Consider the following 16,522-nt stretch of genomic DNA (forward strand, 5'->3'; position numbering starts at 1 on the left):
CAATAAAGATGAACTGTTTTCAGCTCAGAATTAAAGAAGTCCGTCTACTGGCATCAACTACTAATGATGGAGTCTGGACTGTCAGAACCCCAAGGAGTTGGGGAGGTGGGGGATTCTACCCTCTTAAGCCCCAGAGGTTGGGCATGAGTCAAGGCTGAGTCACTGGGAGAAATCTTTCTGCACTGCGGGAGGTTAAAAATGCCCCCCCTCTCTCTCTTTCACCATTCTTACTCTCATGCCCACCGCTGTACAGCACTCTTTATTTAGATGCTGATTCAGGATCAGCCTGATGAACCAAGTTCCGTCAGCTGAGGGGGTTTTAACTAGTTTCTAAGGTTGTGGGAGCTGTACTAAACTCTGGCTTTATCCTGAAGTAACTAAGAATGAAAACGCATAAACACAACTTGCTTTTAGTAATGGAAAGAAGAACAGCCTAGTCACATTTGTAAACCGGAAACTCTTTATTTGGATCAAGCTAATTTTAGGACTCTAAAATTAGCTTGATCCAAATAACTCAAGAATACCTTTGATTCTAGATGCCCAAACAAAGCATTATCACACTTTAAAAAGTCATCAATGTCACTGTGAAAGTGTGATTGAGAAATATTCATATGCCATGCAGGGGGTCGGTCCAGGCACATAGGGAGCAAAGTCCTCCTTCAATGGAACTAGGTCTGATTTCCAAATACCAAAGCCTTGTGTCATTCCTGCCCTTACAAGCTAAGTGCATGCCAGCACTTTCAAACAATAGCAAGGAACAGATACTGCTTGCCAAGTCTCAGGCCTGGTCCAGGCAATCCATTTCTCCCTCTCTTTCTCTCTCTCTTTTTCTCTCTCTTTCTATGCACTTGACATCCATAATAAAACCTTAATCTTTCAACTTTCTCCTGAGTCAGCAGTCCGAGCACACCAGTGGCAGCGCAATGTCTCTGTGGCTCCGGCTCTTTCCTATAGGTACGGTCTGTTCGAAACTCTTTCTCATAAGCATTTCAGCTTAGTCCTATTGAGGAAAAGACTGCTGTACAAACAATAACCGAACAGAGGTACTTCTGCATGTTTATTCACTGCTGTGACGGTACTCTTTAATTACAGTTTTTGGGGGGTTTATATACAAGTGACTTAAACCAGGATGTGTCAGGTCATATATGGTTGTTCCCAGATCCTCAAAAAGACGCAGAATACAGACACACACACACACACACACACACAGACACAAAACACACAATCAGACCCCTACCGAGTTGTGACAAAGGGAAGTAAAATGAAAGAATTTAGAGTTCCTTTCTCTGAGTCTTTTCACACGCCTTGGTCTGATAACTCCCCGTCCTCTTCCACAGCTGGACTATTTCTTCCAGCCAACTTAGAGCAGTCACACAGCACTGAGTGCAGCACTTACACACACACACATTCACTCACCAGATAATTCATTTTTAGTCCCGCTGTGTGAGTCGCTGGGACCTCAGGCACCGTCTAACAGCCCTGAGTTTTAGCCAACAACAAAAAAAAAATCCTTCGGACTAACCACCTCCAGTCCAAACTTCCCTGTCGTCTGTGAAGTTTAAAAAAAAAAAAAGTCAGAGCAGACTGTAGCACATCGTCCTATTCCGTGATCTCAGTGTCCAAGAATGAGAGTGTCCTATATAGTTCTCTTTCTCCCTCTTTCTGTCTGTCCTTTGCTCTCTTTTTCCCTCCTTCCCTCACTCCCTCCCTTGCTCTCAGGCTTCAGTAGGGAGGGCAAATTGTAACCTGACACCATCCCGGTTCTGCCTCAATCCTGACATTTCCTTTCCAGGATCCTATTGGCCGACGAAGCTCTTTTTATGTTAATGTCTCACACTTTCTCAGCCTGTAAGGAATGTTTAAGGAACCTCCATGTAGACTCATGAAGGGAAACAGACATTAGTTTTTCTTCCCTCTCGTACACACACATACACACATACACACACATACACACCTCCCCCTACTACTACTTTGTCTGTGTCTTTTCCTTTAACCTCACAAAATTCCTGTCTTTTCTCCGCTGTTCAGACTCTTTGACCATTCCTTGTGTCATAAAACTCCTCAGTTCTACTGCAGCTATCCCTAACCAACGAAAAAAAAAGATCATTGTGAATATAAGATTGACTGATATGAACTAAAAAAAAGACAACATAAAGTCATTTTAAGCGATAAATATCTCCGGCAAAGTAAGTAGCTCTAAAATCTAACTCTATATACAGTGCAAAAAAGTTTGCATACCCTCAGGACAACATTATATTTCTAGATGTTCTTACATTACAATGTTATAATATGTTATTATATTAATATTAAAAATATGGCATCTTTGCCTCTAGGAAAGGGTTCATGTTCATGTTAACATATTAGAACATCTAGTTCTTCTGAAGATAAATTATACTACATACTTTTTTCACTATGAAAACATTTGAGATACAATCTTTTGCAGTAAATACGATTTCAGAAATACAATTTCTGTTTGCTAGCAGTTTTTACAATGATTTTAGGACAGTCTTCTCATTTTATACATCCATAAACCTCCATATTTCAGAACACCAGTTAAAAAACTGAACATGCTCACGTTTAATACTTAGCTGCAAATCCCTTGCACATGATTGCTGCCCAAAGACACAATATCCAGCTGGGATTCTACTCTTGAGTTGCAAATAATGGTTTTCGTTTTCTTGCTATTGCTAAGCTCAATGTTTGTAACAAATACAGTCATGTTATGTAGGGTTCACTTTTAGATGTTTTGGGAATGTTCTGTAGTCAACTTTCTCGTTGCCGTCTAAAGGTGGTAATCCACGCATGACATCATTGTCCAACTCTCATGCAAGGGAGGGTCCAGGTCAAGAGGTCAAACTGGGTTCACCTCTCACACAATCAATATCACTGAAAGAAAAAGTGCAACATTTAACGGAGAGATGTGATGCCTCTATCCCGACAGACAGACAGACAGACAGATAGATAGATACTGATGATTATGCTGTTGTCACTGCCATGTTATCTCTCCCTGAACCAGCCTTGTAGTAAGAAGTGCAAAAATGAATGAGCTGATGAGACAAAAAGCAATTCCTTAACCCTTTATCACCTTTAACATCTTTAAATTGCTAATAGATGGTGGTCATCATCATGATGAAGAAGAGTGGGAACCGTTAACAAGAAGTGAATCAAACAGAATTTAAATGTCTTGAAATAAAGAACATGGCTGATCAAACATAAAAAGAAGGCGCTCAGTTTAACACACTCCAGAATCCAGAGCGTTTTCTCCTGGGATGTTAGTGATAGCCCCTTGTTCTCTCTAGATCTCACAGAGAGCTGAGCTGTGACCAGAGCTGTCTGTCACTTATGTAAGTGTGTGTGCATGTGTGTGTGTGTGTGTGTGTGTGTGTGTGTGTGTGTGTGTTTGGGGGGGGGGGGGGGGGTTATTATGTCACCACAAAGATTACACTGTCACGTCAGGCACTGTTTCAATTAGCACCCCCTTTTCAGCCGTCCTTCATCAGCTAATGAGACCCAATCCTCTGAGACCTGCCCACCACCTCTTAACTAGTCAGTCACTTCTAGGCCCAGATTAACCTCTCTGACCTCAACCACACCTGACTGCAGCCATGTAAAACATGCATAATATTATCAGCCTGTTGGACAGTATATGTTACATGACTTTTCTTCTTTGTCTGCAGTTCTGAGATTTCTTGTGTGTGTGTGGTGTGTGTGGGACAGTGGGCTCATTGTGTGTGTATGGCCCAGTGTCAGTTAGGTCTGCCTGCCAGAGCATTCCTCACACCTACACACAACTCCACTCCATACACACACACTCACTCACTACACCAACTTAATCACAGACCCTTCCAGCACCTATCCAGCCTGGCACAGTGTCCACAACACTTTTGGCCACAACACACACCTGCAAACAACAACCAGAGCTGCCCCAGTCTCTTCAGAACTGTTCACTGCAATGATGTGGGTCATGCTTTTAGAATATGGAAATCCCATCTGCCTCTAAATCCAGGTTACACTTCTATTTTCTCTCGCTTACCCTCAATCCACCTCCTTCTGGATGTTTCCGCACCGGGACGCTGAATTCCAGCACAGTCTGCAACACACAACTCAGGGAGGTCAGTAGGGCTGCTGGAGCTTGACGTGTACAGACTATGTGTTTGTTTAGAACAAAGAGGCAGTGTGAGATGACGTCTCATCTATCTCATAACCGCTAATAGAGAGAAGATGGTAATGTTTGACATGGCAGGTTAGTGCAAACTGCTAGGCTAAGCAGTTCACAATATTTACAAGGAAATGCTACCCTTCTAGTGAATGTAGGCTATTCCTTGATAAATTAGTTCTAGTTCTAATTAGTTCTAAATTTTGTTTGTAAATGTGTTCTGACAGGCTCACATACTAGCTCCATGCATTGTTAATATCATCTGACATAAATGATGCTGTTAATGTGAAATTACTGTCAGCATAAAAGAGCACAACAGCACCCGGCTCCTGAAGGAGAGAATCCTTCTGTTTTCTGCGGTTTTGACTTCAGTGACAAAGTGAAACAATGCATATCCTTGTTTTCTGACATCCGCCCCTGGCCAACAGCAATATTCATGCAGCTTTGAAGGACACAACAAGAAAGGGACTCTTTCTTTAGTGAGACTGTCAGTCTCATTCCAAAGTCCGTATCTTGAGCTGTTTCATCTGTTTATGTCAAGGAAGTGAATCTTCTGCAGCACTCTTACAAATACACAAATGAATGCACTCTCACAAATCAAAGTAGCATTTTGCATTCGCATGCAAAAGCACAGATGGACACACACACACACACACATACACACACACACATATATATCCAGCAAACATTCCAGCAACAGTTGTGGGACAACCATTTGTCCTGAATGGTCTTACATCAAAGACATTGACAGGCTGACTTTTCCACACTGGCATGTTGCCCAAACTCTGTCTAGGGACTCTTCCATCCCAAAGATAGACATCTCTGGCTGCTCATAAACAGGAAAAAACAAAAGCCTAGACTGGCATTTAAAAATACAGATCCCATTTACCCCATATCTGACACAAATTACAATTCCCATATATAACTTTGTTTATTTGCATATTTATTAAAATATTGTGCACTTATCTGCAGAACATACTAAGAGTCTAAAATGATTATAAAAAACGCAAAAGTGGATCAGTCTCTTTTTTCACTTTAATCAAAAGTAGGGCTATAGATCTCTCTCTCTCTCCCTCTGTGTCTCGGTGTAACTCTTTCTCTGTGTAACACATACAAACACACATGCACGCACGCACGAGCACACGCACACGCACACACACACACACACACACACACAAGGGAGCACAGTAATGTTTTCCTGCTTCTCTTCAATAAAAAGATTAGCTTTAATGTGGCAGGAAGAAAATGGTATTATCTGCAGCTAAGAAGAACTAGAAAGCTGATTGGGTTTGCATAGTAAACTCAGGGTACTCTGGAGATATTACCATATGTGTGTGTGTGTGTGTGTGTGTGTGTGTGTGTGTGTGTGTGTGTGTGTGTTTCTCATAATGAGTGACAGTGTGAGAAACACCTCTAAGGCCTCTATCCAACCCCAAAAAACAGAACGTAAGACAGAGTGACTGCTATAGATTGTGTTAATTTTTTTTTTAAAACTCAATTTGCATTGTTATAGAAAAGCAGATCTACCAGAATGAAAAACAAGCAAATGAGGAATAAACAATTCAGTGATTTAATCAATAAATCAACGAATGTAGATTAACGAAAATAAATCCATGTACACAGAAATAAATCAATAGGAAAATCTGACTTGTATCTGAAATCAGTAGTTCTGTATTTTCCTAAAAGTCCTTTTCTCCACTCACAAACTGTAATGAATCTTTATTTATTTTATATTTATTTTCTTAAAGATCTATCTATCTATCTATCTATGTATCTTTTTTTGTTTTTTGTGATGTAAATTATCTTTCTGTCTGCTTGTATCCTTGTTTATATATGTATTATTATGATATATGTATTATATTATATTATTATGTATTATTATCCTTATGATAATGAAGCGCTGTCAATCAACAGTGTCACAGGGTCACACATTGCCTATGCTGATCGATATCAGGACATCATCTGTCATGCTCCAACACTGGTTGCTCAGAATAAGAGAGCACACTAATGACTAGATAGGCATTCCTTTCGTACCCCAGAGATGATGATGAGGATGATTTGGCATCAGGTTTCACATGAGATCTAAGCCCATGAGTCACAGCAAAGCAGTTGCTATAGAAACACATTGATGTGTCATCGATGCATCAGTGGTTAAGGTTTGATGTTATGTGTGTCGGTAGATTACGAATGTCCAGAAAGCCCACATACCTTCAGTGAAGAAACGGTGGAATCAAACGATGCAGGCTAAAACCCAGGAAGCATTAAATGCATTACACACTGGAGGCGTGTATCACTAACAAGTAGCTGTGCTCATTATTGTCTGAATCTACCTAAATACCTAAAGGAATAAATAAAAATTAAATAGAAAGCAGGGGAAATATTACAGGAACATGTTTAAAAAGAGAAATATTTGTCTATTTTTTTAATCATGTCATTAAATGAATACATTTAATGTAATAATAATAATAATAATAATAATAATAATAATAATAATAATAATAATAATAATAATAAGACAAGTTGTTCAATTATGTTAATTAACATAAAATAAGTAGTAAAAATCCAGAACCAAATATGAAAATGATTAATAAGCAGTGTTCACTGTTTTTTCTTTGTAGCTCTCTCTCTCTCTCTCTCTCTCTCAGACAGGACTATTCCAGGGAGATCTTATGAGATCAGCAACACACCTCAAGGTTAGCATAAACAGCAACAGTGACAAATTGCATGGCTGCCCTCAGTAACTCAACCACGATGAAACAGACTTCCATGTGATTTGACGTCAATCCCCACACAATTAAAACAATAGCAAAAATCCTACAAAATCTGCCCTCCGACATTTTCCCCTCCCCCACTAGCAGGAATGCTGGAATGCTGCATGCAAACGCCAGCACAAACCCCCACATTCCGGCCAGGGCTTTCAGGAAGGGTATCTTTCTTTTTCTTACAAAGCGTTCCAAGGAGCCTATTTCTGAATGGAACAGTGCTAAGTGTGTACATGAACCAGGGTCACCTCTACGACAGCTAATAACATTAGTGAAGGGTAAGGGCCTGTCTGGCTATTGTGTAGGAGCAGTCATCAGACATTAGCTGTAATTGTGCTATTGTGCACCCACGCATAGCCATTTTACAATTGGACAGGTTAATTATGATCTGAAGGCATTTCCTACTTTTTACAACACTTCAAATAGGTGAAAAATTCCTTGTTTAATTGGAAGCAGTCAGGCACTAACTACAATTAAATATCTACAAGGTAAAGAACTTCTTTAAATATGAGCATCTGAATTATTCTCAAGTCTACAGTGTAAGAGCTATTGCATATTTGTGTGTGTGTGCGTGTGTGTGTGTGTGTGCGCGCGTGTGTGTGTGTACAGCGGCTACAGTAGTTTTAATTTCACATTCATTGATTCAATACACAATATCAACTCCTCCTGTCTGGGTTTCATCTCTGATTCCAAGTGAAGTTCAGGTTAGATACAAGTATGAAGCACCCACACACTACACCCTCACACACTCACAAATACGCATACACAGCAGTTTAATAAACCTGGCCTTGGTGTGTCAGACCCCCAACACAGGAGTTGAAATTGAACTCTGCTGGAATTCAGATGTGTAAGGAGATATCTGGTGTATACTCCTGCTTATAATGGTGTAGGATGAGACTGGAACGATTCCGAATGGTTGATAATGAGGTTATATTTTGGAGAACATGGAGGCACTGCAGTAAAGACCTGGGAATGTTGGGTATTAAAGGACATGAAATTCAAGGGAAGTTATGATTGTGATTTTTGTTGCTGCTGCTGGACTACTGAAAAAGCCTCCTCCAGAAACATTTGAAATACCCATAAATATAATTGAATATTTTTGTTTAACCGTGGTCAACTGTTATCTACCCTTGAGATTGCCTTGGTATGTGTGAGTATGATTATATGCTTATAGCATATCTAACATAATTTGTTCTCTGCCCTTGAGTGTAACCTTAGCTCTCATGTCCTGGACATATGTTGTGTAGGTTAAGAACCAAACACCTCTCAGTGGTGTTATTATAAACCAGCCAAACCTGGAAATCTGTTAATAAATGGCATCCAATACATAGTAGTCCAGTACAGAACAACAGAGGCACACAAGCCATGTATTGAAGACATGTATGTTTAACGCTGTTTCTATAAAATACATTTCTACATTATACAATTGGACTTGGTGAAAATGGTTTGGCAGAATAAACTCGCTATGGCTGTGTGAAACTATGTCAGGAAGTCAGAATAAAAATATTTTAAGAGTAGAGGTCAAGAGTCGAAGGTCAACAATGAAGTCACATTCCCTCCACAAGCTTATTTCTCTATTACAAATCTGATACAATCAGTACTTTTTGCCAGAGCCAGATTCAAAAAGGAATTCCTTTCTAGAAAACATATAGCAAGATTTGGATTATTACAGAAAACAGTCATAAAGGCAAAGTTACACATGTGCTGGAAGTATACAGGATATGAGATAAGAGCAGTGTAAACAGGAATCATCAGTTGAACACATACACAATCTTCTTACATAGATTATAGACTTCATACAAACTACAGGAGATGGATCACATGTCTTAAGGTCATGACACACCAAGCCGATATAGAAGAAATAGTGCCTACCGAAGCTAACTATGGACTGCCTCCTGTCACCTTACATCTATATATATAATACTACACTGCTGGTTCAGTTCTATACAAGTAGGAAGTTTATAACTTTACCATACCAGAAGGCATTAACCTGTATTCTTGTTTTAAATCATAAAGACACAATATTGTGGAAAAGACATCTACGATACAAATCGCAGCCATCTACACTAAATAGTGTAAATGGTTAACCTGTAAACCACTAAAACCTGTAACTATACTATTACTGGTGCATATAAGAATATTTTTATTTTCACTTAGCTTCACACAGCTACAGCTAGTTTACACATTCCACCCTGATTGTATACTAGTTACTACAAAAGTAGGTGATTTGGTTCATTGTCATTTTCATGCCATTTTCATGTGAATTTGTTGAGCTGTCCAACCTTTGTAATGTAAAAACGTAGCTAAATATGAGACACTCTGTGTGGGTTTGCTCTTGGGAGAATGTCTTTTGCTTGGACTAGCACTGACTTGTGTGAGACACAGCACAAATACTACAAGGGATACTTGGCTTAAGGCTGGTTTCTGCTCCTGTGTTCAACCATGGGGATTTATGGGTCTAATTGTGTTGCACAGAGTCGCACTGATGTGTGGCCTTCCAAAATCCTAACCGCATGTCATGCATCTAAGATTCTGAATCATCTAAGCAGATTGTTGTTTAGTTCAGTCAGGGAAGTATGTCCTGTTGCATACCTGGAAATGTCATGAACAGATATTGTGACCCTTCTTTCGACAGTCTTATATATGACTATTCTTTAATCTCACTGTGCTATAATGAGCACAAACCAGACAGAGGAAGGAGAAATGTGTCAGGCTGCAGTTCCTCTGCTCACCATGGATACAAAATACATACACACAACTAAATGAGTTTGTTATTTGGTAAGCAAACCTGCATTGTTAGATGTAGATTATATTCTCTTTCAGTCTGCAACCTTCATGTCATTAGTACATCTCTGATTCCAAGTGAAGTTCAGGTTAGATACTGTACAAGTATGAAGCACCCACACACTACACCCTCACACACTCACAAATACGCATTCACTGCATTTTATTAAACCTGGCCTTGGTGTGTCAGACCCCCAACACAGGAGTTGAAATTGTACTCTCCTGGAATTCAGCAGATATCTGGTGTCCACTTCTGCTTGTAATGGTGTAGGATGAGGCTGGAACGATTCCAAATGGTTGATAATGAAGTTGTATTATGGAGGCACTGCAGTAAAGACCTAAGAATGTTGGGTATTAAAGGACATGAAATTCAAGAGATCACACACTCAAGATAAGAATGCCCATCCATCCACCCTTCCATCCATCCCCAGATCAGATCCCCAGCCCTGGAGGTGTGAGTCTAAGTAAGTTTTTACAAGCATCATTTCTTGTTAAAGGTGAGACTTTCTTTATCTCTGTAGAACAAATGCTATTATAAAATGCTTCGTACACAGCCTCCTCCAGAGTGATACTGAAATATTCATGAATACAACAGAATATTTTACATTAATAGAGGAAAGGCTATATAAAAATGCTATAATGAGGCATTCCAACAAATTAGACAAATACTCTAAAATATTGTATGCTAACACAAATATCTGTAATAAAATAATGAAATAATGAATCATTGAATAATTGAGATATAACCTCAGTCTGAAGCCATGAAATACATAGACACCCATGTTGAACTCTGCACCCCAGTGTGGCAGATGGAAGAGAACAGTCATTATACCTGATTAATTCCAGCGACCCAGAGATAAGATTCAAATTGATATGTGCATGAAGCGGAGAGATGAAAAGTGACACAGCTGTGCAGCCAAATTAAACCTCAAAACCATATTCATACTCTGTATCAAAGGTAATAATGAATACAGAAACTAAATACTATCATTATTGCAGTACAGCATGTTGCCATAACAAATCCAATACCAAATTTGCTGTTCTTTGCATTGCAATATTGCAAACTAAATATCAGCACTGAATCTGGCTACTGTTCTTGAAGGATTGTTAAGCATATTGTGCATGGAAATATGGGTTGAGCTACAACATCATTGGGCAAACCAACCATCATGAGTTGTCACTCAAGCCAGATAGCTGACATTTTGGAACAAAAACACAAGAACTTTGTTGCAATTACGGCATTTAGCAGACACTCCAGAACAACTTACATTTATCTCATTTATACAAGTCCTGGCTCAAGGTACCAGCAGTGGCATCTTGGGGGTCCTGGGATTAAAACTCTTAAGCTTCAAACAACACCTTAATCATGTCTCCATACTGTTGCTGCAAATAACAAACTACTGTAATAAATATTATACCTCAAATTGTTTCACCATATTTAACTTGATTGTCTGCTGTATGACTCCTTACATAGAATCAAATACCAAGTAAATAAATCTGACACTGAACCTCTTTCATTGTTGTTCCCGCTTAACACTATCATTGTTTGGAAAATTATGTCACCACCCGTTCCCTTAAGGGAAGTTTCAGGGGTACAGTTATGTGATATAAGAAGGTTATTTTCAATTTCTGGGTTTAATCTAAAGTGTCGAGAGTGTACAGGAAACAGTAATGAATCAGGTGAACTCCACATGGGGCACAGCTAATGTCCCTGCTCAGGTAAAGGCCACCGCAGATAGACAGTGACCTTAGAGAAATGGAGAACATTTTGGCATGTGCATGAGGAACTTCTTCTGTTGTGTTCATTATTCAGCAATAGCAGAGAAAGAGAGAGAAAAGAGAGAGAGTGAGGTCATGCCCTTTTTTCACAAAAGCTCTGTCTATGACATCGCTGATGTCAGGAGGGTGAGAGGTCAGCAGGGCAAATAGTGTTCTCCTCAGCAGTCAGGAGCTGCTTTAATAAAAAATGTGCAGCACACATATGTATACTGTGTGTGTGTGTGTGTGTGTGTGTGTAACTGTACATATAACAGCCACTAATGAGCAGAAAACTATCTACATAGCTCATTTGAAGCCTGCTATGTTATTAATGACTGGCAAGCCCATGCTTTCAGAGGCACTGCCTGATTAGTGTTATTCAAAAGCAAAAGTCTAACCAGTAGTTAATAACCCACGTCTCTTTGAGCTTAGATAAAGGAGGAAATAGATGGGCCTGTATTGTCATACTGTACATCAACCCTGGCTGAAGTTTGACACAGACATACTTTCTCTTGACCTCAAAAGACAACCTGGTTGTGATCTAAAAATATGAATTCAAGCATGTCTTTTTGTGGATAATGGAACCCTCTTCTTTGGAGCTGACCTCTTCCCCTGGAGTTTGCGAAGAATCTTATGAGATAATTGGGTTCCTGGTGTGAGCAATGGAGAAACCGACATGCTATCACCAGCCAGCAGGGGTCACTTCTAACTTCTGACACCTTCTTGTATGTATGCGCAGTAGTTGTGGGTTGTTGTGGGTGTTACGGCCTCAGACTAGTCCATAAAGCTTTAACCAAGCAGCCTTCATGTCTGTGAATTTAATCACACTTACACACAAACCAGCTTTCAACTAACTAATTAATACTGTTTTACAGAATGTCACATATTCAGTGCGAGAGCCTATTAAGGCTGTAGATCCTAGATGAGGATTAGTTTATGAACTGAGAAAAGCTGTTACTCATGGGCTGCTAATTTCCACACACTTTAGGGGAAGAGATTCATCACAGCCATGCCCTCAATTAGAAGTGTGTCAAAACATGAGAGATAAAGAGAGAAGAAAAGATAAAGAGGAGTTAGTAGTCAACACTGCACATAACATGCTACACTACCATAACACAGTTACAGTATAAGTATAGGTTCAGTCCATAAAACCACATTGTGTTTAAAAGATCCCCATGCCAAAAACAGATTAGCCCAGGCTGGTTTGAACATTACTACACTGCTAAATCGAATCAACTTCAGGCTGATGCAATCACACTCAGAGCTCCCTGTAATGTTAATACATAAGAGAATCAACTCATTTCGCTTCTCTCCCATGCTGATGCTGTACCTACCTCAACAGACGCCCCCTGCAGGCAGTTGAACATTTTACAGAACACCTGGAAGGAGGAGGGAGCAGTGTAGATGAGACACTCGTTCAGACAATCACAAACATGTCAGTCTCCGTCTGAGCCTGCGGGCCTGAAAATCACACTACAAACTCCAGCCTCAAAACAGGATGAAAAATAAGGCTTAGTTTCTGCAGGAACAGAACAGTAGGAGTGTCTAGTGTGAAAGGAGAGATAAAATTAGTTTATAAAACAGGCTCAGGCAATCTGAGTGGATCTGAGCTGTGCTGCTGAACAGTAATGAGAAGATGCTCAGAAAGACATTTATATGCAGATATATTCATAGCTGCGTTAGTGTGCACTTTCCACCCTGGTGCATTCTTAACCTGTTGGATCCTGCTGTTCTTTAACAACATGAGGAGTTTTTTCTGAAACTCTCACCTGTTCTGCTACAGATCCAAATATCATTCACTAGCTGCTACTTCACACAGTGGTCAAAATATTTCACTATTTACATCAGTCAGTGATACATCACTGACACTGACCTCCTATAACTTCATCACCTATTTGTAACCAGATGGTCGACGAAGGCACAGTCCATCACGGCACGGATGCATTTCAGGCCAGTTCATATCTAGTTTTCCTTTCACCTCTTTGGCAAGTGCTTCTGATCACCAACCTCTGTTAAAAGTAGGTTTGTCCCACAATTCATCAGGATTCTAAACTGTTAAAATTAATGGACTAGTTTCAGACTTGGCTTTTCCCAACTATATAATAATAAGTGTTTTTTAACCTCAGTATATAAACATCTCTGTATTTGTACATGTGTGCACACAAGTGGTGTATATATTAGCAGCTGTCTGGCAACATTAACATTCTCATATTCTTAACTAATATTGTATTAATTATCTGCTTTCTCTCTAATATGATTACCGTTTTGTGCAATATTATCACACATAGACTGAGTAACACACACACACACACACACACACAATATAATCATGACAATAATGCTTAAAACAATACTTAAATAACTGAATATACATTATTTGTGTTATAAACTTTATGAAAAATATAAAAGGTTGTTACATTATGTTGACATTGTACAGTGTACAGCAACTGTACAGAATTGCGTTGTGAATATGTCAATATGTGATGCTGGCTCCATACAGGTAAAAAAGAAGTCAATCTACCTTATGTTTGCCCAGCTGTACACCTGGGCAGCAATATAAACACTACTGAACCTGTCTGCCACTTGCTCCCATTCTATATTCTCAGTCTATTTGTATATTAGACTGTAACATGATGAGGCCACGCACACTCATATAGTCCAACCAGAATACAAACAAAACAACGATGCCAAAATCTTTTTCAGTTGCTTCATATGTAAACTACTTTCTATCAATCTGCCTGTCTTGTCTTGCACACAGGAAAAAAGGATATGTGGCACACATTTTCAGCAACCCACAAAGAGCGCCACAAGGATGACTGGATCGAGTTTAATATCATAATGAAATGTAATGTGCAAATAATTACAATAAACAACTGCTTATTAGACAAACTAGAAGAAAACACTAAGGTGTGTTTAAATGTTTTTCCCAGTTTATATAGAAGATATATAAATCTGAGATAATAAATCTGAGATAATAAACTTGGATATCTTTGTGACCAGTAACCACACACACACGCGCACACACACACCCACACACACACACACACACACACACACACCTTAATTGACTCTCATATGATGTCATCAGCCTGTGGGCTATTCATCTCACCTTTTTTTTTCTTCTTTTATCAACAATGCAGTGGTTTCGGGTTTGCTTGGTTACTGTCTTTCTAGAGTTTCACACGTTCCTCCATATGCTCTAGCTTCCTCCATCCTCCCATAAAAACCTGTCTGTAGGTTCATTTTTGATGGGTGCTAGCTCAAGTGGTTATGGCTCTGGGTTGTTGTGCAAAAGGTCAGGGTTCAAGCTGCCACTATTGGGCTCTTGAGCAAGGCCCTTAACCCTCTCTGCCCCAGGGGTGCTTAAATGTGGGATATGTGAAGACTTCCTGTGCTGTAATGCCTATGTGTACTATCCAGGATTCTTTGGAAAGGATTCATTGTAAAAACAGCTATTGAAAATTAAAAAAAAAAAAAAAGGCAAGACAAAGTCAGATAAAAGTGGTGACAACGACTGCAAGACGTGTTCCAAATGGTGCCCTACGTAATATTCCTCACAAATGACATGAATAATTGTGGGTCTACATGAGCTCACAGGATGTTGTGCTATTGATATTTGGAGTTGACTATAAAATGTACTACCTAACGGATTTAGGTGATGTTTAGTTTTGACAATGGCTTTGCTGACCCTATTGACAATGGCTGGCAAGGCCATGAGAGTTGCCATGGCGACCAATAACAAATGACTCTATTTGGAGAAAAAAAGTAGAACTTATGTGCTCTAGTTCCACAGATAACTGATAACCCACTCGACATTCTTCTGCAAACATGCATCACTGCAAATTACACAAAGCACGCTAACTTCAACCTGAAGTACTTCTGACCTCTGACACACACACACACAGACATGTGTTCATAAAGAACTAAAATATCTGCCCTTAACCACAGACACCTACAACTTGTCCCACACGCAGAACTGCCAGGTTCACATGCACTCCTGATATAACACTCATTTTTCGATGAAATGGTTTGAAAGCTAAAGCAGTGTATTTTGATGGCAAGTGATAAACAGGCTTTTGAGAGGAGCATGGTGAGGAACATAACATAAACATCAGCCAAAAGCAGAGCAGCACTAAATAGACAGACTAAGTAAGACAGCAAAACAAAGATATAGTCTTTTTACAGAGTCAGTTTCTCATCACAGACTGTTCCACCTATTCCACTATTCCTTTATGAAACAGACTGTTCTTAGTCAGAAAATCAGTCAGTTTCAGCATCAAAGTACAGCCTGTCTGGAATTATTGATACCATGGGTTGCCATGATAAAACAAACCTAATAAACACGGATAAATCAGGGGAATTGTGGGAAGGCAATTCTTGAACAAATTAACTGTATTCAGAGTACAAACAACTGCTTTACTGCCAATTACAATGAACTGAATGGGAGCTCCATTTTTAATGACTAAACATATGAGGGAGATACCTACTCAGAACAAATAGCTACAAGCAATAAAGCATGTTGTTCATTATGCTGTCCTCTGTATAAATACTAATAAACTGAACTTCAGATAGTAATCCTCGTCTCAGTCTCAGATGCTCTACTCACTGGTTACAAAGCAGCAAAAATCTTTTGTTAATTTTTCTGGCCACAGTCTTCAGAATGTTAAAGATCTGAATGGCTCTCCACATTTCCATGTATACATATGTTTGGGTAGCAGCTTCCAGTACAAATCAAATTCATTGGGAAAGCAAACATCATTAGCATTGCAGTTACCGAACTGTCGTCTTGAAAAGTTATTAAAGAGTTTTGTATGAAGCACTTAGCAGTGAGTAAACAAGATAATCATGCAGGTTTGCCAACAGGATGTCAAAACCTCTGCGGTTGGTCATGTGCCATGTGACTCAAATGGATTCTTTCTGTTTTTTTGACCTTGTTTATTAATGAAATGTACAAGACTCGCTAGAAAGAAAGAAAGAAAGAAAGAAAGAAAGAAAGAAAGACTAACTATTCAGAAAGAGAGGCATCAGACTGATCAAGTACTTTAGTAATCAATATATGAAA

The 16,522-nt window shown here is 39.3% G+C and overlaps 1 protein-coding gene across 6 annotated transcripts in view; it reads right to left on the bottom strand.

Moving 5' to 3' along the window:
• Positions 1 to 16,522, bottom strand: part of bcar1 (BCAR1 scaffold protein, Cas family member) — a 66,610-nt gene that overhangs the window by 26,817 nt on the left and 23,271 nt on the right. For 2 of the 6 annotated variants that reach the window (XM_060877842.1, XM_060877840.1), the window contains exon 1: positions 1,417 to 1,688. The exons of 2 other annotated variants lie outside the window; for them this stretch is intronic. In XM_060877842.1, the coding sequence (XP_060733825.1) occupies positions 1,417 to 1,428 (12 nt within the window). In that variant the 5' untranslated portion in view covers positions 1,429 to 1,688. Of the gene's footprint in view, positions 1 to 1,416; positions 1,689 to 4,033; positions 4,091 to 12,794; positions 12,843 to 16,522 lie in introns of those variants that run through there. 2 more of the 6 variants (XM_060877838.1, XM_060877839.1) reach the window with 2 other exon arrangements.

The sequence above is a fragment of the Tachysurus vachellii genome, chromosome 9, assembly GCF_030014155.1.
Source record: "Tachysurus vachellii isolate PV-2020 chromosome 9, HZAU_Pvac_v1, whole genome shotgun sequence".
NCBI classification, from domain to species: Eukaryota; Metazoa; Chordata; class Actinopteri; order Siluriformes; family Bagridae; genus Tachysurus; species Tachysurus vachellii.